Below are 25,096 nucleotides of genomic sequence, written 5' to 3' on the forward strand. Positions count from 1 at the left end.
AATCAAATCTAGTCTTCTGGGAAATAACTTGATAGTTCTAAAGGTGGAAAATACTCATAGAAAAATTAGTATCCTTGCAGTATAAATTCAGCAAATGATAAAATTTCTTCTGCTACAGAAGGACTAGAACTCTGTAGAAGTCATAACTCATGTAAAATACTAATCACTTTGCACTTTGGTAGGTATCAAACAATTTCCATGGTGTTTACTATCTCCAGTTTTCCATTTCTGCTGTAATCTGTTTTAATTCTATTTAGTAAACTACAAAAGTTACTACACTGTAATTTGGCAAATGGAATTCCTAATGTTCCCAGAAAATAGTAGTGAGATTAAGCTCTTCCGTTTACCCAGCTGAGCTTGAAGGCAGGCTCTGGTGTCACCAAGACTGTTTCTCTCCACTGCATTTAGTTGTGTGAGCACCAGTAACTTGAGTCAAAGATAAGGTCTGCTGGCTATTGGTGTGCATGGGGCACAGTGGTCGGATCATGCCTCCAGTGGACAGTGAGTAGGCTGGCACTAAACTGGGAGGAACATGTGAAAGCTTTTTCTATATGTTTTTACTGCATTTCAGTTAGGTTTATACGCAACAATATTAGAACAATATCTGAGACTGGAGGAGAAAAATACATTTTTAAGCCTGTTTTGGTATAGTAGACAGCCACATACACTAAACCCAGCACCATTAGAAGATGACACTTAAGTGTCACACAAGACTTGTGTTTCAATTGCAGCTGCAGTTGTCAGCACCATCAAACACATCCTTGCTTCAGATTGTGGTGGTGATAGCAGCACCAGCTTCGTGCCTGACTGTCAAGCTTTAGCAGATGTAGGATTCAGCTGTCTGGGCATCATCTACTATTTGGAAAACCTGATCCTTATTCTCTTCAGGGGAAAGCACCAGGTCAGGCTGGAAGTGTCTTTTGAACTGCTGATTGAATTGCTGAAAATGAAAATATAACCTGGAAAGAGGATTTCTGTTGTTCGGGAGAAATAGTTTCAGTGATCTGTATTGCTTTCTCCATCTTCACCTAAAAGAACAACAATACTTGGCTGCCTTCAGTTGAGGCATCATTACCTCTGAACATAACTTCTGAACTTCCGCTATCTAAAATCCTTTATGAAGTTACTGTTAAACAACTTTTATGTGCTTTTGTATTCTAAGAAGTGGCTTTCAAAAATTCTGAGGTGAAACTGTTCTCAACGTGTTATTGGGAGCCCTGTGTCAAAGGTTCTGTGACTTAATTCTATTTTTTAATTTAATAAAACAGCCATTGTGGTATGTAAGGGATATGCTGAGCTCCTTCCTTCATCTTTTTGTATGTGCACAGGAGACAGTAGAGACAGGTTTTTAAATTCTGGTTGAGTGCTTGTTTGAGATTGTACAGTCATGTTCTCTAGGTGGGATTTCTCGTTCCTTTGATAGTCAGCAAACCGCAAGGTGTCTTATCTATGTTAGGTCTTCATCTCTCACTTAACTGGCAGAATAAAGCCTAGAAAATGTCTTTGATACCTCATCTTAAAGTGGAGTGCGGTGCCTTCTGGAAATACTGTTACAGAATTAGTTCTAAAACTACAGAAAGAGCCTAGATGACCTATTTGCAGGCAATTTTTAAATGTTAGTTAATTCCAAGTGAACACATGCAGTGTGCTTGATTATTTTGCAGGACTGAAATGCCATAGTGGAAATTGTAATTTAGAATATTTTTGCCCAGTATATGTGTTTGCAGTAAATAGGTGGTGAAGCCATTGTTAACGTATCCTTGCAAATCTTCACTCTGACTACAGAAGCTGTTACATATGGCAACTTTGGAGAAAAATTAGATAATGGTTAATAAATGTGATTTGGTCATAAAATCACCTTTTGAAATAGAGAAGAATAATTTTGGAGCAGTATTGTCTTTAATAACATCTCAGCAATAAGCGAAATGCTGGTTAAGGTGTTTGGGCTTTGCTTGGGATTTAAGGGATCATATGTAATTTAATCATATTTACTATGCATAGCTATAGAAGGATGCTCTAAAACATACAGGTACAAGTCTTTGTTTAAGATTTCATTTATTGAGAGTAATTTGACCATTATAAGCAAAGTTAGAGATTTTTCACTAAAAGAGGTCTCTGAACAATGTACGTTTAGAAGTTTAAAAGATTGACAGTCATTCTGTTAGCTTTCAACATTTGTATGGGTTTCCTGGTCTTTTGGGACTTCTAAAAGTTGCTGTGAAACAGTTCTCTCTCCATTTATGCTTTTCTGAAGTATTCAGTTCCTAGGAGTTTCTCAAGTCCGTTGAGTCTTCTAATTGTTCTGTTCCTGTGCATATAGCCTTAAGAGAAGGCATTCTGCATCAGAGTCTGCAGGGAAGAGTCCTTCTATCCTCTTTAGGATTTTAATTTTTTTTTTTTAAATAATGTTTTAATGAAAAACAGATGTTTCTTCTCTGGTGCTCAGAGAAGTATTATGGCATGACTGCACAGGCAGAGGAGCTGATCTGACAGCCCACTGCTGCTGAGAAGTGTCGGTTCTCCTTTTCCTTGCCCACAACCTTTAAAAGACTTGGATTGTGTCTTGTCGTTTGAGTGTAAAGGAGAAATTTTCTACTAGATTAGTGAATGGAATGTTTGCTAAACGGTTGGTTGACTGTCAAAGCACAAATAGGAGAAGAGCACATAAGCACACAGTGGAGAGTGGAAAGGTGGAGGCGGAGTAGAACTTTCCTCTTTGGGCTGCAGTCAGCCATTAGATCAGCTCTCACTTTAGTAGGATCCTTAGGAGCATCCAGTTACTGTGAATACAGCATATTTTTAAAACTATGAGGAAAAACCAGGAGTCCCACTTGGTTTCTGGGTGCTTTCTGAGTGTTGAAGATTTTCTGATCGTCATCCTCTTGTCTTCCCTAAAGTTCTGGGAATTTTCAATCAATCTTAAATCTTTCTTTTGAGATCTTCCTATATAGATGACATATAGATAAGTCTTCAGTTGCTGGGCTTTAGGTTGTTGTTGTCCCTCCTTCCTGTCCCATAAGTTTGCTGCTCGTGTTTAATACCATTTGAACAACAGAAAGAGCAGAAAACAGTGATCAGATTGAGAAATTAGATCCAACGCTTAAATTGTCCGAAATCCTAAGTGCTAGAACAGAGCTATTTGTAGTTACAGAAATCTGAGAACAGAGATGCTATCTATTTACTCAGAAGCTTTTATGCAGAACAGCTGACCATACAGCAATACAAAATTGTCTAAAATTCACCTTTCTACCTTTGCCGGTTTCTTTGAAGCCAGCTGGACTTTCAAAATCTTTTAACAACTCCCTGTGCTTTTGCCTGAACTAATCTAAATTGCCAGCAGCGACGAGACCTAACTGTGTTTTTGAGGGGCTCCTCATTTGGCTCTTTAAGGCATAGTTCAGATAGGGAAGGAGCTAAGTAGATGCATTGCTATTTACATTTCATAAAAATAAAATTACTGTGCAAAACTCTGAATTCTCTTTTTAAAAAGAAATTGAAGCCCCTTCCTTAGTGGAAATCTTAATATAAGATTAAGAGTTGAGGAAGTAAGCCTGCTTCTGAATTATATTTCTCTGCAGTATTAGTAGCATTATTTTTTCTTCTTCTTTTACTTTTTTATAGAGGAAAAGAAGCCTAAAGTCAAGAAACCAAAACCAGAGTTTCCTGTATACACAGTTCTGAAGTCAAGTGCATATGTACCATCGTATGATCATGGAGCTTCAATTGAAGAGATCGAGGAACAGATGGATGATTGGTTGGGAGGCAGGAACAAAACACAAAGAAAGAAGGTAAGTTCAAAATCTTTCATGTTGGAATATACTTAAAATGTTGATTCATTTGCTTGCCTCTTAAGAAAATGTAATATTGTGTGTATACCACCACAATATTCATATATCATTAAGTCTAGAGAAGTATTAATTGTCAGGCAGACATAATGGAAAAGATTATATTGATGTTCAATGTAATTTGTGTAATGATACTGGAAATGTTGTTCTAATAGGATGTTGTTGACTAAAATATATGAAAGCTCTCTATGGTTCCTAATACAAATACTACTCTTGTTCACTAGAAATTAGTAGAACATAATGCTGTCAGGTTATATGAAGCTTGGTTCTTTCTCTTAGTTGCAGTTAATAACATTTTGCTTGCAAGAATAGATTATTCTCTATTGAAAAAAAAAAAAGGCAAAGGAAAAAGAAAGAAGAAACCTTTGCTTCTTAATATCCAGATGTAGAATCTGTGGAACTGCTTATGTACTTTATGCATTTTATTTGACTTACAGAAAAGTCCTAACAATTCGACCTAAGCCTATTGTTAAGGTTCTTTCTACTTAGCAGTAAAGGTTGTTAGTGGTAGTTAGTGTAATTATCTTCTGGTGAATTTTATTAAAACATACTGACTTGAAAATATGACAGAAGAAATGTTCTAACTTGGTCTCCTAGCTTGAAAATCTGCCTTGCTTGGAAGACTGAGATGAGAAGAATGGTGTCTATGGAGTGGAGTTAGGGCAACACATTGACTTCAGTGTCAAAATAGTGAAAGAAATTCCTGCTGTCATTTGTTTGATTCCTCTGTGCTGCAGATTTGCTTTCTGCTTAGTTGTTTTCAAGCCTGTAGAAAAATACTCCCTTCTGGTTTTAACTGGACCTAAAATTTTTACTAAAATAATTCAACTTTTGCATAACCTGTTTAATCATCTACCACAACTGGATTCCGAAGCTTCATGGCTTCCCAGTTGTCAGTTTTCTCTTGCTGTTACTTTTATCTTTCTGTATGATTTAGTACATCTGCATTATGTTTACTTTTATATCTCTGTAACAAACCCGTTCTGCAAATATGCTTAGCTTTTGACTTCTCTGTAAGGGATTGACACTCTAAATCCTTAAACAATGGAGCGTATTTTCACACACTTAGTGAAAGCAGGAGCTCAAGTCCTTAATTCTGTAGCTGAGTTGCCTGGGAGTTCAGAGCACAGGTACAGTCATTGCTTTGTTTACCTTTACTCAAGAGGTGCCTGTGGATTGGATTCCTGTTTGTTGCATCTCTGTGCACCAGCTTTGCGTACCAGGCCGTGTGGGCAAACAAAGGAGAAAAGATGTATGTTTGTTTACGGTAGCTTGGCTTGGTTGCATGCTTGGCTATCTGGATCCCCAAATTCACCTTCTTCTCTGATGGGAATTGTCTTTCTTTGGATATCTATGAAAATGAATGAATTGGATAAGACTGAGTCTATTCCATCTTTAATTTCACACCTCCTACACAATAGAAGTTGTGTCTTCAGAGATACTGCTAAGAGAACAAGTTGGAGGTACATTCTTTCAGGAACAGCAGTCACAGCGATTAAAACTTAACAAAGAAAGTGTAATAATTAAAAAGTAAGTAACGGGTTTTTTTCCTATGCTTACACCTGGAGGTTCAGTATTGCATTTCGTAAATTTGATCCATGAGTTCTGTTACAAATGTCGTTAACATTTTAGGGACAAGCAGGCAATTTGCAGGTGTACTGTCTGAGTAAAGTGTTTGACATGAACAAACTGTGATGAGATCTGCTTCCTTTCCTTGACAGCTAATGCATTACCACAATGCAACATCAACATTTAATACGGTAGTGGAGAGAAACAGATTCATAAACTGCACAGAGAAATAGAGAATATGCATTACTGACTCTAGTAGCCTGTAGGAGCCATTTGTATGTCAATACAAGAATGTCTGTGTTATATGATTTGTAATAAGCTCATTGGGAAAATGATTCTACCACAAGTGAATTGTTCCTAACTGTCATTTGACACGTTTTCCATTTTAGAAAGATGACTTTTGCTCCACTACACATTTTAGATATGAACTGGGACAGCATCCCTCTTCTGCCTCCCTCTTCTGTTTCTTGCATGGACATGCAAGTTGTGTGTAGTATTCACCTCTCAGTTCTGCTTGTTTTTGTTAAAAGTTACTCTTTCATAAATAATTTTGCCATGAGACTTTTTCTTGGCATTGTCATGCATCACTCATGAGAAAGCTTGTTAGCTTTTTTTGTTCTTTTCTTTCGTGATAGCTCGGGGATGTGGACTGTGTACAGTCAACCAGACTGGAGCGTGGTTATCCATGGGGAAAGATCAAAGTAGCTTGATGAAGTAGTACGTTACTATGTCATCCATCCAGAAATAAGGAAAGGGGAGTCCCTGGTGTTTGTATCCTGAGTGTAGATGATTACAATGCATTTGATGTGGTTCATGAGCAGCTTTGCACTGTAGACATTTGTACTTTAGGAGGTGCCTGTAATCTGTGGATTAGTGTTTTGGAAGTGCTGTACCATGCAGGGTGCCCAGTTTGGTAAAAATGTAGATTGTGTTCAGTGCTTAGGTTGAAGTCAGTCCCTGTGATTTTTTATTTATTTATTTTTTAAATACATGATGACATGTGAATGCTTAGGTTCCTTTCATTTTGGGGTTGTTGTGGCTTTTTTTTTTTTTCTTTTTGGTGGGGGATTTCTTGATGTGTGTGTTTGTTTGGTGTTTGTTCCTGTAAGCTGTTTACTAATGTTTCTTCCAGTTTGGAAGAGTACATTTGTGCTCTTTTCTTAGAAGAGTGCATTTGGAAGTCTAAGGTTATACATTTAGATGCATCAAAGCTGTATAAAAGAAAAATTATGATTTTTATTTTGTTCCATCTGCAACTGGAATATGAATATTTTTCTGACAGACATTAATCTAGGAAGTAACATTATCATAGACTAAATAGCTCTGTAAAGTAGATTTGCCAACATGGAGAAGACTCAGAACTATCTGACTCACTATTGTTTCATTAAGTTTACTTAAGAGCTCTATATTTTATTTGTAGAGCAATAGTTTGGCTTTAGGACTGCAGAAGAGTAAAATAGCAATTTTCTTTGTAAAATAATATTACTAATTATTGATAATAACTGGAATATTGTATTTGTAAAGAATAAAAGGTTATTTGTGTTCTGTTAAGGGTTTGATGGATTTTAAAATTGGTTTTTTCAGAGGACAGTTTCCTGGGCTCCAAAAAGAAAATAAATAAATAAATAAATAAAATCACTTTTGTTTGCTGATATTTTCAATATGTCTGATAAGTCAGGAGGTATAGGAATAAGGTGCAACTTGACAAAAGTTAAACTGTTGTATATTGTAACTGAATAGAAGAAAAAGGTAAATGTTGATGTAAAGAAGTAGGTCAAGAGGAACTGGGCAGAGAGGCTGGAATTGAAGTAATGATCTGGGGATATCTTTGGAATAAAATGAGTAATTTGCTTCAGTATTTATTGAAGAAGATCTTGAAACTAAAGGCTAAAGAAAATTGCTTGGAGATGAGAATGAACATCTCTAATGAGGAGATCAAGTTTTAATCTCAAATTTAGAAGACTCTGTAGGCTGGTCCTCACCACAGAATTCATTAAAATATCCTCCTTACTGAAGAGCAGATGCTGTCATTTTCAAGAAGGAAAAAAATATGTACCATTGTCACCCTACTAAGTGACCTAACTGTCAGTTCAAAATGAAATAGCAGCAATGTAAAACTACGTGAAAAATAATAGAAAATACAGTTTGGGAGTACCAGTGCGGTTTGGGATTGGTCTACTAATTTTTATTGATAGTTGCTTAGAAACATTTGGATTTTTTCTGTCTGGTATCTGAATATGATATGAAAGATATTAATGTACTGTTGATTGCTGCTTCCATAGGGTTTAAGTCTTGAAGTAGATAAGGAACAGGCCATAGAGAAGAAAACAGCCTCATTCTTAGGCAAGGTGAAATGATCTACCAAGGGATGTAGAAAGAGGAGTGTTTTCTGATTTTTTCATAAGGCTACACAGCTGGCTGAAAATGTGCTTACAGTGTAGTAAAGTTATTCTTCTGTCTTGGTTTGAGAACACGCTACGTTTATGTCCATAAGGGGCTTGTCTTGCTGTGTTGTTACTCTCTACTTAGAAATGAATATTAAAAGAAAATTAGCTATTGGGAGACATTCAGATGATATTTAGTATTACAGAAATGAGATGTAATTTTCCTACATCTTTCTGCAGCAGTGATCCATCCACCTTAAGGACTCTCTGTAGTTTTGATGACTGCACTTTCCAGAAAGAAAGAAAATGAGCAGGAATACCCAATGAACAATCAAGAGAAATTTAGAAAGTCATATTTATGAGGAATTGTTAAATAGATGGAGTTTTAGACCAGAAGAGGGAAGCTGTTGGGGAATAACTGAATGCATAATTTTTCCAGTCCACTCCAGGCTCTTTTAGGTAAAATGATAATAATTTATCGTTGCTTACTACCTTTCATAAATTTGGAGAGAAAGAAATATTCAAATTAATTGCAGCCAGGATGTTTAAATTCAGATTTGGGCGCACATGTAGGGGGAATGCATAACTAGAGCATGTTACCTAGACCATTTATGAAACCTTTCTTTGACCATTTATCCTGTTCTTAAACTTCATTTATTGAAAGTAGTGTGGGCAGACTGAATTGTATTTGAAAGCATGGAAATGATGCAAGGAGACTCCTAAGGTTTTCTTTCTATATAGGAAATCATATACTTACCTGGCACCAAATCACATATTCATGTAGCACTGTTTACACTATTCAGCTGAGGGAAATTACTAAAAGCTCATTCTCATACTAATAACAAAGCTCATCAAAGCAAGTACTGAAAAAAATTATTTCTAAACTTATTTTTGTTTTGTCACTGAATGTTTGTACTCCCGGATTAGATCTTTCAGGTTGTTAAGAGGGGTTAAGTAGCTTAATTTACTTAACTCGAGCTTCTGATTTTTTTTTTTTTTCTTTATCTGTCACCAATAGCTGACTGGAAAAAGTGTTGTGTATATGCTTGTTAGGAATTAAGGGAATTTAACGGGGAATGTTACCATGGGCTTCCTTCTAGGTTGCATTATTTTGTGGCCTGCATTTGTTGGTAAGTCACTACTGTATTGCTTTGTAGCCGTTTAACCATTTACTTTCTTGTGGGCAGCCTATTATATGGAGCTGGAAGAAAATAGAGCAACTTGTTAGAGGACATGTTTTGTTACATCTGATCTTGTTCTGTCCTTTCCGCAAATATTCATGTGAGAAAATATGTATTTACAATTTCTGGAATAATTCTGTTGATGAATCATTGCCAGGTAATTTCTCTCCCAGTGGGTTTTCTCTCCTGTTTTTTGTTCTGATTTGATTTTACATGATTTGTGACACACATTGTTTTCATGAGAGTTCATTGTTTATGTGAATAATGTTGTTGTTGCATGAACATCTTGGGCCTTGAGGTATCAAGGGGAGATATATTGTTGTCATCAGTGGGACCAGGATTATAATTTCTTTTGGTTTATAGATTGCTCATCTTCTTCCACTGGAATCTCGTGTTCGTTCCATATAATTATTTGACTCATTCGTCTCTGAAGATAGAGTTCCAAGTTGTACCTCAATGAGGGTTGAATACTTTTGACCTTTTGATATTTGCTTGCTCTGTAAAGGGGAGATAAAGGTGGAGAAAGACAGTGCCTGATCCCTTCCAGCTGGACCAGATGTATGGATAGAAAATCATGTTTCTCATTATTTTTGTTTTTCATGTTGTCCTGCAGCACTTCTTGGCATTTGTGTGTTTTTGATATTCCAGGAGCACCTGGCTTGATTTTACTGAAGCAGGAGTAGTAAAAACTATTTTTGTGCACAGAGCTTGGGAAGCTTAAATGGATCTCCTGCATTTGGTACACTTTACTTTTTTGCCCTTAAATTAGGATTATTAAAAATACCATGAAACAAATGTACACATAAGCATTGTTTTTACACAGTTTATTAGTAGATGGCTGGAAACATATTATAGTAGTTACCAACTGTAGTTTTTGCGATTGTTGGACTGTAGGCAGTGGTCATCTTTTACTGAACTCTTTTCTGGTTAAAATGCAGTTTGTGTTGTTATGTTTCTCAACCTGGGCCATCAAAGCACTGTGTTTCATAGATAGGATATTGATAACTGCATGAGCTTTTTAATCATGAAGGATTTATTTGGAGACTGGCTGTGGAACAAAGATATAAAGTGAGTTAGCTTTAAATGTACAAAGGAGGTCTCTCTGCTTTATAACATTAGAAGGCAAAATGCTATACAAATGCTAAATTATTAATTTGTTAGTTTAAAAAGTATAGTTTTGACAATTAAATCTTAATCATTTTATAATCTTGCACTTTTCATAATTGCCAGCTAGCCTGCCACCTGCTCTCTTCTGCCTTGAATCTTCCCACATCTGTGCTGCTTTGAAATCCGAGTATGCTTTTTCTTTAGTAGCAAATAACATGGTGCTTGTTCTAATCAGACGTCATATGACGGATTACCTGAATACAGTTTCCAGGCTTTTAAAAAATGTTAATTCCTTAAGCAAGCAGTTTGTATCTTTGCAGGATTAAGGTGCTGCGTAAATGAGATGCTTTAATAAATTGGTCTTCAAGGGGAAGGGTTATTCTGTTTTAGTGTGCCGCCTGAGGTCATCTAGTTTTGAAATAACTTAATTTTCTTTTTCTAAGCAGTGAAACAAATATGGTATCTGAAAAGTATGTCTGTGTTTTAAATGTTTTGTTTATGAGACAGGTGCAAGTAAGGAACTAGCAGTCTGAGGTTCCTCCTGGTGTCCTGGCAGTGGTGTGTCTGGAGCGGCTGCTGTAGGTCAAGAAAGTAAATCACTCTGTGTGCCCATTGAATTTGAGGCTGTATATTGAGACTGCCAGCAACCATACCTGTTAGTGTCACTTATGAAACTATTCACTAGGAGCTCGTCTGAGCTCATAATACATTTTAACCTGAGCTCCAAACTCTCATCAAATGGTGATGACTTTGAGTCACTATTGATCTGGGCTATATTGAATTCAGTAACCCTGAGGTGAAAATCTGAGTATGCTATTACCAAACTCTTCAGCAATATAGCGTCACTGAAAAGATACTTCATTTTTTAAAAAACACCCCAAAATCTGCATTAGAGAGGCACTGAAAGTGTTAACTCAGAAGACTCCAGGCTTTCCTATGGTTTATTATGCTGTGTTTCACTGCAAATGTGGACTTGGCCTGAGTAGAATTTGGGGTTTGTATTTTAAAATAACTCCACAGTTTATGTCCTATAGGTAACTTCTACAGGAAACTTTATTTATTCTTATATTTATAGAAAGCAATGGTGTGTTTATAGAATATGTAATTTGTCAATATTCTGCTCCCAAATGCGCCATGCTCAGGCTGGCTAGAACTAGTTTGGGTGGAGAGGTGGTGTAATCTATGCAAGAAGGGAAGTCATGCTATGAGCTTTCAAGGAGAATATTAAAAAGCCTCTAAATGATATACAGAAATGATTTGCTATGACAGCCAGGGAAAAAGTTTTTTGGAAACAGTATGTTTCACAGCACAAGCAAAGTTCAGTCTAGATTGCAAAGGAAACAAACAGCCAAAATACATATTTCTCTAAGGACATTTCCTAAAGATAGTAACAATATGTTATATGAACTAGTTTTTAAAAAAATCAGCTATGCATATGTATTGAATTAAGGCCACTCAGTTGACATTTGCCTGATATTTCCTGATCTCTACTGAGTTTTTAAACTTTGTCTAATTAAGTATAGTAGTGTAGATTCTTGTCTTGTACAGGCAAGTAGAATAATACATTGATTTCAACACCATGCTATAGATGCTGTGGTGTCAGAGTCTTGTTTTCAATAGTTGTACAACTGAATCTGTACTCCAGAAGAAGTGATTGATGTGACTTGCTGCTGTAATTCAGTTTGACTAGTTTTACATGTGTGTTTTCTGTTTGTAGTCCTCAGGTTTGAGTCTGTCAGTTGAAAACTACCCAAGAGCTCGAGTTAATTGTGCAAAGCATGAATCTGTGTGGACAAACACTCAGGGTTTTTAAAATGCAGCTCTGTTTCTGCACCAGGCAGCACTGTAACCTCTGTTTAGACACCTCCTTGGGTCCGAACTAGGGCTATAGCCTCTGTTATATTTACTTTATAACTCAGGTTTGACTTCTTAATTAACCTCAGTTCTTGAGTCCTGTTCAGTTTCTCAGATTGACACACTAGTTGTCACAGAAAGACAAGATAGTTGACTAAAGAGGAACTTTGTCCCTGTGAGGAGAAACAAGAGCTCTTTTCCAGTCAAGCATTGAAGGTCTGACTCTCTTCCTTGGGAGTGGCTCTTCTGTCCTAAAGCTGGTATCCGTTTTACATAAATTTGCGAGGAGCTGTGCGTTGCCTTTGTAAATATTAGTCTTCATTACCCTGGTTTTGTCTTCCTCTCAGCTTGGGAGAGATGTAGGAAAACATCTGATGGGACCACTCCGATGTAGCCCAGTTGGGGTTTTGGGGTGGTGAAAATCCTGACTTTGCTTGGCAGCATTCCCGCCCTGTCACCTCCCAAAACAAAGTGACTCCTGTCTCAGCTATGAAAGGAGGAGCAGAAAAGCAGAAGGAAGGAACTGTAGCTGCACATACAAGGAGTAGAAGCTGGAGGAAGATGTGAAAGCTGCTTAATCACTGTGACCTTGTCCCACTTGCTCCTGCCCATCTGACAGAAGGGAGAGAGAGCAGTCCAGCGTGGACACAGGTTATCCTTGGAATTTTGCCAATAAATGAGAGGCAAGGATGATAAATATCCCTGAACTGGGATTTGCACAGGATCCACAACTTAGGGGTCAGAAATAATTTGCAGTTTATGGCACCAGCTTCTGTAGTACAATTCACTGCTGCTCTTTTTGGCTTTTTGACATGAATTTGAAAAGTGCAGACTTTTGCAAAGTAGTTACTTGCTTTTCTTCATATGAGTTCAGCTGTCTTTAAATTTGAGAGTAGAGTTAGCTTCAAATAAATCTAGTTTTATTTTATAAATGTAAACAAATATTGATGTTTCTATATCATATTTTCCAGACAAACCAATTAAAATCTGGTTAGATTCAGCATCTTACTTTCTTTTACAATACACAGAGCTGCTGCTTTCCTTTCCTTCCTGAGGCCATGACTATAGTGGGATTTGGTCAAATTTATGTATAGGAATTCCCTAGAAACTATAATCTAGGGTAAACTCCAGCGACTAAAAATAAACTGAACAATGTGAGAGATGTTTGGCTTTTGTTTTCCCAGGAAAGATAGATGTGTAATATTGCCTTGCCAAGGAAAGATTTAATACTGCTGACATAAGCATTTTCCCACTTAGGAATTCTGAGAGAATCTCAATCTTGTTATTAGCCATTTTCTGTATAGTTTTTGACAGGCAGGATGCAGTCTTGAAAAAATCACCATTAGTTTCAGCACACTTGAGCATGCAGTTGTGCTCCATTTAAATGGATAGGAGTTCTGTCCATATTTGGAGTTAAGTACACTCTGAATTGGGATGCAAATTATTTGCTCTGAACCGTTCCATATAAAATGCGGCTGGATAATATATTATTAATAATTATTAATACCCAAATATACAAAAGAGAAGGGCACTCCTAATGATGGCACACAGTATGAGAAGTGATACACTACAGGTGAGATTTGTTTGTCAGATTGGTGATGGCACTTCCCATAACCTCCAGAAGGCAGAACTTCTTGAATACGGTGACTATCCTTGAGATGCAAATTGTGAAGGAATGGAGGGTCTTGCATCGTTTGCAATTGAGCACTGCAGAAGATCTGTGTTTTGCTGCAGCCCTCATGCTCTCATAAAGTTACCATGCATTTACAGCATTCATTTACTTACAAAAGTAGCAGGTTTGATGTGTTGTAGAGCATCAGACTTTTTACATAGATCTCTTCAGGGAACATCAGCATTCTGACTATTCAAAGTTCTCCTAGTGGTATTCTCTTTTTAATCAGGAAATAAACTGTGTGCCTAGATTCGTTAAAACACACACACACACGGACACAAAAAACATAATCCTTAAATTTTTACTATTTACTAGGTGGTACTTGTAATTCACCGTGGAAGTCTGGATTGTAACAGCTCTATAAAGAACATAATGTCAACAGAGAATCCAGTTAGTAAGTTAGTTACTTCTATTGTGTGTGTGTTTGCTTTCTTTAACTATGCTGGCCTCGACTGGATACCTACCAGTATCAGCAATATTTCAGCACCCTGGACTTTATTGCCCTTCTTTGGAAGACTTGCCCGGTAACAAGACAGTGAGGGGGGAAGGAGAGAGACTGAGGTTAATGGTATATTTTGAAATTGCTTTAAAGTATGGGAAGGGAAAGCTGTGCATATGAGAAAAGCTAAGGCTAACTTTGCTTTTTAATTAGCCTAGACTTTGTGGTTATATTTGGGAATTCGACAGGCAGATTGAGTGTTTATAAGTTAAGCACTTTAAGTAGTGTTACCCTTATTTTCAATTACACAAGTACAATTTCATGATAATTAATGATTTTGTTATTAGCAGTTCTTTTGGAAGTGTAGTTGCTTGAGGTTGCCATCACAGATCTGTGCTTTATGAATTCATGAAAATGTCTCAGATTTTTTTTTTCTTCTGATATTATTACATGACAAGTTGGACTGTTGGAAAACAGAACTGAAAATCTAGTTTATTATGGGATGTGCTCATGACATTTTCCAGGTAGCCTGTTTAGGGTCGTAAATGCATATTGTTTCTGATTCTTGCAGGCATATTCAGGTGGGATAGTATATCTCCCCACTCCTTTTTCTTTCTTTGTGCCCAAAATTCACAGCTGCCTTGAGCCACGTCAAAGTATCTGTTAGCTGGCAGGCTCGATAACATTCTCTATTTTGTTTTCTACCAAAGAGAACTTGTACACTGAAACAAAATCTCTCAGTTTTGGTATTCTGCTTAGCAGAATTGCATTGTCTTAGAATTTCTTGTCCATTTGGAGAAGGGTGCTGGATTTTTCTTTCGGGTTTAAACGTACTGACATACCTAACTTTATGAGCCATACTCTCCTATAGAAGAAATATTTGAATAGCACTGGTGGAGCTAATTGCTCGGTAGTTGTGCAGTATGTTGAGGATGCACAGTGCCTCCTGCATTTTGGTTAAAAATGAAGAGATCAGAATATCCGGGCTGATTACTTGCAGAGGAAGATAACATTGCTAGTGAAGTAATTTAGTTTTCTTTCATGTGGAATAATATTTTTTTAGATATTAACTGTGGTGTTGAAATAATCCTTATGGAGACAGTTGAAGCTATATTGTGAAGAAAGGCAAGGGACAACAAAACAAAACCTTATTTTGGATAAGATGTTTAAGGTGAATGGAGGTAGCAGAAACAGGTTGCCAGCAATAGATTAAGATGTAAAAAAAAAAAAAGAAAAAAAATCCAGAAGTTATTGAGGTAGAGATCTTATGCTAAAGTGTGCCAGGAAGCAAGATAGAAAAGCTGGGCAAAGGCCAGGAGAGGACAGGGCTGTGGAGCAGCCAGTCAGCAGGATTAGCAGTGTAGTAGTATCTTCATTATGACACAGTCTGTGAGACTCAGGATGGTTTAGTGTATTGTATGGTGTTTGGTTTTTTTAATACCATATGTGAATGTTTTCAGAATACTCATAACATGCTATGTTATACTGAAGTGGTTTGAAGAAGAGTATACAGCCCAATATACAACAGCCCAGCGCTGTTACGTATTTGACACTTGCTAAGTCTGCTTAGTATTTCATGAGACAAATAATAACCTTGCAATGAAAACCAGTCCTTACTGATAGATTAATCAAAAGCTTTAATGTACCTGCATGCCTTTGGGCTTATCCTCTCTAGCAAATTTAACAGCATGGCCAAAGACTTTTAATTTATTAAGTAATTATGAAAAAGTTGGCACCTGTCTGTTGAGGACTTACTACCCTATGCATTTATGTATTAAAGTTTATGAAAGTTACAAAATTGTTTTCCTGAAGAATTCATTGACCTGTGTACTCTAGACGATTTGAAATTTCATGTTCTCTATCAAATGAAAATACTTTCCCAACTGCATTTAAAAATCCAAATATAGTCATGTTTCGAGAGAGAATTAAATGAAAAACATTTATTCCTGTTATTTGGGAATTTGTCTCCACATTAATGTATCACAGGCCAAACCTAATTACCTATTCAACATATAGTTTATTTGATCTGCATGCCTGAGTGTCCTACAATCAAATTTACTGAAGAGCTTCACACTTTTTACTGCATTAAAACAATTGCCTTGAAGCAGCTAACAATTAAAAAATAAATGAGTTAACACTTTCTGCTAAATGCTACCATTTAAGTTGTAATATGCAATTAAAAACTACATTTTAATTTCTGTTCAATTACATTGACTTAAATAGTAATTTTAGTGTTATATTTATGAACCATTTAATTGTGACATTTTTCCTCTGGCTTGCATGATGGAAAAGTAGATTTGATTTTGAGAATGCAGCAAGAAATAACCTTTTTCCCCCCATGGTTTTCTGTAATGATGAACAGAAAAAGACAAAATTAGCTGGGCTTTGTGTAAATACAACAGAACAATTTAATTTCAAAAGCCATAAAAATATGTCGTTATTTGAATTATGCTTCATGGTTTTGAAAACTATCTGCTTCATAGGAGGAATATTCAGATTGTTTTATGGTAATGTAGGTGGATATGTGAAACATTCCTGTGTGTATTTGGTCGTGTTAATGGTTGTAGTTTAAAGAAAGCCTCATATTAAGTCTAGAATCAAAGCCTGGTAGAAACTGAAATGTGAAAACATTAATTGTAGAGCAGTGGCCTTTTTCAGGTGTGTATTGCTAGAAGCAGGTGCTTTACTATTTTTTGGCATTAGCGCTTTAAAAAAAAATTAAAAAATTGCATTTTTATGTTAATACTAGAGGGAACTTGCTATGGAACAAGCTCCATATTAGAGTGGATTACAATGTTCTCTTCCCCTCTGAATGCAGCTCCCTCCGGGTCTGAAAATCACTGTGTTTGAAGCATTCTCTAACTTCCAGCCTAAAGTTATGGTAAATGAACACTTGAGTGCTCATGTTCCACTTCTGTGGTGTGTTAGTGTGTTATGTGTGGGTAACTGGCTGTATGCCTGTGAATGGGATCAGAAAACCATTCTAGATTTTGTAAAACAAAACCTGGCCTAAAAAGCATGTTTGTTTGGGTTATTTGTTTCTTTTCTAAAGCTGGATGTCTGTATCTCTAAACAGACCTTATTTCATCTATTTGACAGTATCTTTTGCTTTTTTCTTTTCTGAATAACGCTAGGAGTTTATAGTCACCCTTCTACCAGTAAACCTGGCTCTTTTTATGTCACTGTGAGTTGATGAGCTTCCAACTTACGTGTAAATTGAAAGGATCATGCACTTTATTCAATATAATCCCATTTGTATTACCAGATTCATAAAGTACTTAGATATGCTGATCTAGAATTTTAAAATACGATTGTTTTTTTTTCTAGTGTCCAATCCTGGTGCTATATTAATAGAACAAGAGATGTTTGTTTCATGAAAATGTATGTCTTAGGGCTGGAGTGAATCTTAAGACATCTAGTTGTGTTTCCTCCTGTCAAACATTATTTGTCATCATTTTAAAGCAATTGAAATTGCTCTACTGACAAGAAAATATTTTTATTAAAGTAATTTAGAGGGTTTTTTTGAGGTGTTTGTGTTGTGCAAAACCTGAAAACTACAGCTCAGCATTGCTTTCCCCTACAGATTCTTTATGAAAAACTGGAACACTTCCGTAGAAATTATTAAAAAATGCTCTTGGCTCTGAATTCTCGAAGTGAGAATAAAGAATGAGTAGGAAAGTGGAGGAAAGATCAGCTCTGAATGGCTTTTTGTAATTTGGGGATATACGTGGGAAGAAGTGGAAAACAGGCATAAAGAAAGTCTCTGGAAATTGCTCAAGGCTTGGAAATGGTATCTACTGATACTTAGAGAGTGACCTTTTAATAGAGCAGGTGCCTTCACGGGAGAAAGTACTTGATGTTAAAGGGCTGCTCTGTCTGGAGGGACACACGGAGGGGCCAGTGGCTGCAAGTGACGGCCAGAGACGCTGCAATGAACGTGGTATCGCAGCAGTCGTCGTGGGGATACAGCTCAGCCAGTGCTTCGTTTTTAAGTCACCATTTGCCACCTTTTCTGTCAGATGACTGATTACTACTGTTATTCGAGTATCTGAAACTTCCTGGATATAGTAATAACTTTAAAAATAGTCTTACTACTTCGTGGAGCTGGTTCTTAAATTGATCTGTATTCTTATCCTCCTCCCTCACTTTTTGTCTGTCTGTTAGAACACAATTTTTTTAGTCTTAAGATAGGGCTTATAGTAAATCTAGGAACAGCCCAGCAGCACCATGTAATACTGCCAAAGGTGGCAGCAGGAGAATCTATTATTCTCTCTGGCTTCCTGCTGAGGCTAAGTAAGATATATAGATAGGTACATATAGATGCCCAGTTTAGGAATGAGAAAGCTGAATAATAATTCCTTGTTGACCTGCATTAGCTGTGAAATGTTCTTGCAAATGAAGATTTTAGTTGATGTTTCTGAATAGATGGCAACTGGTTTTGCTTTCCCAAAAGCATAGGGGAGCTGTTATATTGACATCATACACTTATGGATGTCTTTGCAGTCTGGTTTCTAATATGCTTAAACTCTCGGAATAAACTTAGATTTTGTGTGTGTTTAAGAATCACCTATTGACATCCAGTTAGGTTGGGTTAACAGACTGCTTGAAGTCTAGAAAAAATTGACAAAATTGTAAATAATCAATATGGCAGCTAGTGGAAGAATCTCAGATATACCCATTTTACTGGAATTAAGTTATTCTTGTCTCAGACTTAAAAGTGAAGATTTCTCTCTCCTGCATTCCACATAGAGCCGTAGAACAGGGCAGAAATATGCTGGATGGAGAAATGAAAAGGCAGCAAGTACAGTGAGAAGTGAGAAATTGAATGTGTGTAGAAAGCCAACTTATAATGTTGATTAAGAGCAAAAATGGCCGACAGCTTCATTATTTGCCTTGTAACAGAAAGCGATTCAACTTCATGCTTAGGAAGTCCCTAATCCAGGCTGGAGGCAGCTGGGACGAAAAGAATCTCTCTGTACTAGAACATTTGCTGCATGTGGTAGACGACTTGACTTGACTCTTCTTAGGTTCTCACTCTTCTCTAAGAGCTCTTGTCTGCTTACATTATGTATATTGTTTAATATTTTAATGCTGAAGGCCTTCCTGTGTGAGGAATAGTATAAACAAAAATTACTATGGTTAGGTTATTATCTTGACAAGCTTACGATATATGTGAAGATAATTATTTGTATCTTCGTATTTACATGTAGTTGCTTTGAAAATTCTGAAATTAATCTCTAATGTTCTTTTAGACCTATGTAATATATTATTTAAGATTAAATTATTTAAGTTTCTGGGACCAGAGGATGTGCAACCAAGAGTTCAAAGAAAATTTGAGGATTAAATAATTCATTTAACTGTTTCTTTTTTGGGTGCCTGAGGACTGAAATGGCAAATGTGTCATTCTGTTTATTTATTAAGTTGTCAGTGGAATTCGAGGGTCTTTCCAGGCCTGTACATCTGACATCTCTTTGGGGAAAACTATCAAAAAATGCAATAAAGAATAGAATTAGTGAGCACCGCATAAATATGACCTGCGTGGAGTCTTGAACTTTGCTTCTATAAAGGGGAGTCCTGACTTAAACCTGCTGGACTTCTTTGAAGGATTAACAAATATGCAGGGAGAAGGTGATCTGATTGATAAAGTCCACTTGATTTTCCTGAAGAGTTTAACAAGGCTTGTAGGCTTTTAAGGAAAAAGAGCAGTCATGGGATAAGGGGAAGTATATTTTCCCAGATAAATAATTAAAGGACGGGAAATGGAGGGTAGAAATAAATAGCTCTTTCAGTACACCGAAGTTAGCAGTGGAGTTTGGCTGGGTTTCTGCTGGGAACTGTGCTGCTCAGTGTATTCGCGTAGTACAGTTAACGTGATAATATAGTAAAAAGGTGAGCTTTGAGGTGAGACAGTTTATCAATGACAGTATTATTTGGAACAGAGAGCAAACCAGACGCATCTGTATGCAACTGTATTAACTTATGATTAATCCTGCTGTGTGCAGTTCGGTACCTCATTGTAAAGAGGTTATAATGGAATTGCAGGTGCGTTAGGAAAAAAGCATACTGGGCGGTATTATGCATAAAATGGTTTTTACATGAAAAACGAGCTGGCTAGATCAGGAGGACTCTTTAGCCATGAGGAGACAACTTCTGGAGGAATGCTGTAGAGGGATAGTTTGAGCAAAGTTGTGAGTGACATGGAAGTCAGTAGACATGGGCTACTTGCTGGGTCTTCACTTGCAGCCAAGAGCTCAGTGTCCTCAAAGCTAGCAGGAGCCAGGGTTGAATTAGACACAATAAAGTGGTTCCATGTATAACGGATAGCAGATGTGTGCAACTCCTCATGAAGATGATGTTGCAAGTCCAGAAAACTTAAATAGTTTCAGGAGAAACTGGAAAAAACACTGAAAGAGAGATCTACTGAGGGTTCCTAAACAGAAAAAGATATTTCAGCCTACAGAAATTCCTGGAGCTGAAAATAATTGAAATTAGGGAAAATATTAGGGGAAATGTAGGTAAACTATATGCTGCCTTCCTCTTAGTATCTGCATATGGCCCTGTTTTTTCAAAGCAGAGAGGGACTGGAAAGGATGAATAATAAATATAGTCCTTCCTGTTATCACAAAGTATGTGCTGAAGTTTTCTGCAGCTGCACTCCCTGAACACAAATGATGAGCTTACTGGCCCACCTTGACCATTGTGTGAAACAGTATAGCTGTCCTAATGGTTTTGTTACCTCAATTAATAAAGAAATGTACTGATGGAAATGGGATTTGAGTTACGGCTTTGAAGGAACAAAGGGTTATGTGAACATGTTATGGCTTTGAATAGGAGTTCAGATCTTTAGAGCTTCACAAGAGATCTTTAAAACTGTAGCAGATCCTTAGTGTTCAGCCAAAGCTGGATCACAATGCCAGATGTGTATTAGATTTGATAAAACAAGACTGACTTAAGACTTATTGTAGATAAAGTAAGAATATGGAAGAGTAATGTAAGAAGAATAAGACATTAAGAGCAAGAAATAAAATCAGGAATACTTTAACATTGTTTTTATAGTTACTGTATAGAAACGCCACCTTCTTGTGGGTTAAATGTATCCTGAGTTGCAAAACTGTCTGGGATTATACTAGGACCCTTGTTCTATAAACATTTACACAGATATTTTTAAATAGATGCTGCCTCATGGTTTATTTGCAAGATCATGGACTATACATAATAAAATCGGTGAATCACCCAAATTAGATGAAGCTTAGTACAAAGTCCTAGCCAGATTGAAAGCATTATCCAAACCTCCATACAACAGTGATTTTAATCGAATCTACAGTATATGGATGACAGGAGGAAATGGTCTAAAGCTAAAATTTAATCTAAAAAAATCCAATTATCTCATATTGTCAAGTCAATATAAATAACTTTTAAAGTTTCTTTATAAATTCTCAAGTTCTAGCCACTTCCCAGTTTTACTGATAAAAGGGCATATAGTTTTATACCTACATCGTGGTTTATCCCCAGCTGGCAACTAAGCACCACATAGCCACTCACTACCCCCCACAGCAGGATGGGGGGGAGAGAATTGGAAAGGTAAAAGTGGGAAAACTTCTGGGTTGAGATAAGAACAGTTTAATAAATAAAAAAATAAAACAATAATAATAATAAATTGAAATTAAAAGGAAAATAAAAAAGATAAAGAGAACCCAAGAAAGGCAAGTGGTGCGAATGAAAAGAATTGCTCACCACCAACTGACCGATACCCAGCCAGTCCCCGAGCAGCGGCCCCCCTGGCCAACCTTCCCTCTAATTCTGTTGTTGAGCAGAACATCATATGATATGGAATCACCCTTTGGTCAGTTGGGCCAGCTGTCCCAGCTGTGTCCCCTCCCAGCTTCTTGTGCACCCCCAGCCCACTCGCTGGTAGGACGGAGTGAGAAGCAGGAAAGACCTTGACTCTCTGTAAGCACTGCTCAACTGAAACATCCCTGCATTATCAACACTGTTTCCAGTACAAATCCAAAATGTAGCCCTGTTCTAGATACCATGAAGAAAATTAACTCTACCCCAGCCAAAACCAGCAAGACTTATTAATGTTAACAGGTCTAAACCAGTCAGGCTGTTTTCTTGAAAACAAATTCTTTATTGTCTAAAACTTTGCTTTTAATGTAATTGAAAATAGAGTTGCTCATATTAAAAAAAAGTATATATATACATATATATATATACTAATAGTGTAAAACTGTCATGCTGAAAGGGGTGGTATGGAGTTGCTAAGTGCAGATACACATGTGAGAGGGATGATAAACAATAAACCACATTCATATTTATTTTCCGTAGAAGGTGCAGAGTGGTTTGGTGAGCTAATCCTTTGGTATTGCCAGCTATGTATGATAAACCATGTTAAAGGATTATTATTTATGAGAATGCTATGAATTTTTTATATCTACACTTGTAGTTTATTTTCATTTTAAAGACTGTAGACCATAACTCTGTACTTTTAATTTTGTATTCAGTATGGGGAGTTAATCCCAGAATGAGGCTTTTTTGATGCAAAATCTGAATGCTTGTGTAGTAACAACAGCTGTCCCCTCACCATGTGGTGTCTTCCATTGCTTTGCTGTAGAGATGAATTTTGGCCCAGTGTTTCAGGAATATTGGACACACATGGTTTTAAGTGACAAAGCGGTATGTTTATGCATTCATTTGACTCTCGCAGTTACAGTTGGCTACAGATGAGAACAGGGAGAACACGTTCACACCATGACCACCCTCATAGCTGCTTGTAGGAGTTGAATCACAGTAGGTGCTGTTGCATCTAAAGACACAATTAACTGTTGCTGAGGAATTGCAAATTCACAAAAGCTCTTTTACAGCTTTAGCTGTTGAGAGTGGATTTTTCTAAAAGCTTTTTCAAAGGTTTTCCAAATTTAGAAATCTTAGATCCTCACATTCTAAAATTATTGTCAGCTTGAAATAAGATTAACAAGTTGATATTTTAATGTAGTTAATGAATTTTTGTGCTGTGAATTAGCTGTGTAATTAGCTACAGATCTACAGAATGACTGTGGTTTCGTCTGTTATTTAGGAAGATAACCTTATGAGTTCTGTAGTATTTACAAATGGTTAGTAAAGTTGTGAGCACATGGGAAAATCAAAGCTTACTGGAAAAGTCTGAAAATAAAACTTACCAGAAAGCTTCCTATGTGTGTACATCACTGAAAAGATAATCTTGATTTCTATGTGTAATTGCCTAGATACACTTTGGATGTGGTCAGACAGAATAGATGTAAATTTACTTAAAACCAAATAAACAAAACAAAAGCAAAACCAAAAGTAAATAGCAAATTGCAGTAAACTGCATATTAAGGCTAATGTTGAGGTGTGAAATTTGACTAACTTTTGAACAAAAGGCTTTTAACCAAAAATCTTATAAGAATTTGTTATTTAAATTACAGTGATGAAAATTTTTGTAAGTAGAACATTAAGTACCCCAGATCTTCCCTCCTAAAAATCTATGAGAAATATTTTAGTATGAAATACGTATATGGAGTATAATAAAAAATATGGAGTATATTAACTTGTTTAATACAATAAAAGTAATAAGGTTATTGTGTAGTGTGGAGATTTTCTGTGTATTTGTCACTTCTTCTGTAGGACAGAGTGTAATTGTATGATAATGCATATAATGTATGTGCGAGATCTCACACATACACACACATTATTTAAGCATCTTGCATTTGAACTGTCATAGGTAATTCATTTTATACTGGTATTAAAAACTATCTGAATATGAAAGTCTAAGGCTTTCAGCGTTGAATAAAGGACTACATGGATCCAACCTAGGACGATTGATGAAATCCTTGCTACTATTGGCTATTATTTACTGTCTTTTAAGTGGCAGGTTGTATTTATGCCAATTTATCTGCTTCAGGGAACACTCTTGATAGCAGAACAAAGTGAATAAAAGTAGTTTGCTTTGCAAATGAATGCAAATGGTGGAGCCTTTCGGGAAGCCCTTTAACAGGAGCAGTGCACTTTGATTATGAGTGAAGCTGCCATTTGGACATGGTGAAAAGAGCACGCTCGAACCATTGATTGGGGGAGACAGTAAAAAGTCAGGCCGGGCCCCGCTAAGCTGGCGGTGCGGCGGGCGGATGTCAGCCTGGTTGGAGCTCAGTGGGAGAGTGACAGGCGGGATTAGTGTCAGGGAGAAGCTTTGCTGGGGCTGTGGAGATGGTCCCTGGGGTCACTCACCTCTGACTGTTGTTCTCTGCTGATGGCTCTGTAATGCAAACTGCGTGATATCTGCCGGGTCCTTGTTGGGAATGGTGATTAGAAGAGGTATGTCATAAAGGATTCCTTAAAAATAAATAAAATGGCAAACTACTGATGGTAACAAAGATCCGGCTCTGCAGTCGTTGCCAAAGATGCTGCAAATATCAAAGGTGGTTGCTGCACTTGCCTTCTCAGGCAGGCGAGATTCCGTGACGTATACGGCTCTAATTGTGTATTCCTTGCTTTGTTCGCTTTTATTTGGCTGTTATGAAGACAGTTATTTTTAAGAGATTGTCGTATGTAGATAGACCAAAACATTGTTATAGCTCTTGGTTACTGGGTGGTAGAAGCATCCGCTTTAGTTTTGTGGCATGACCATGTTTTTTTGGGGGGAAGGGTGTTGTTTAGTAGTCTTCATGGAATATTAGAATCAACAGATTTCATTCCTGAATCATCTCAGAATGCTAAAACATACGGTGATTACAGTAAAATGACTGTTATGTTTTATTTAGAGGCTTTTTAAAAATGTAAAAGTGAGGATATTTTCGTTGTCGCTGAAAAAAATCTTACATGTACAATTAAATAGATGGCTAAAATTTTGCATCTTAAACTGTGATTTCATCTTTGATAAAAATGTTGCTTTTTATCGGCTGCATTTTATAGTGTTATGTATATTGTATAAATATTAATAGAAATTTAAAGTGTTAGTCTATATAATATACAAAATGCATTTTTGGGGTGTTATGGATTTTTAGTATCCTACTGTTGCTCTGTTGTTT

General features: G+C 36.7%; 1 protein-coding gene across 1 annotated transcript in view; it reads left to right on the forward strand.

Moving 5' to 3' along the window:
• Positions 1 to 25,096, forward strand: part of DNAJC1 (DnaJ heat shock protein family (Hsp40) member C1) — a 103,815-nt gene that overhangs the window by 64,844 nt on the left and 13,875 nt on the right. Inside the window, exon 8 of the mRNA XM_065050812.1 lies at positions 3,622 to 3,788. Within this exon, the coding sequence (XP_064906884.1) occupies positions 3,622 to 3,788 (167 nt within the window). The remainder of the gene's footprint in view (positions 1 to 3,621; positions 3,789 to 25,096) is intronic.

The sequence above is a fragment of the Columba livia genome, chromosome 2 (assembly GCF_036013475.1).
Source record: "Columba livia isolate bColLiv1 breed racing homer chromosome 2, bColLiv1.pat.W.v2, whole genome shotgun sequence".
In the NCBI taxonomy this organism is placed as follows: domain Eukaryota; kingdom Metazoa; phylum Chordata; class Aves; order Columbiformes; family Columbidae; genus Columba; species Columba livia.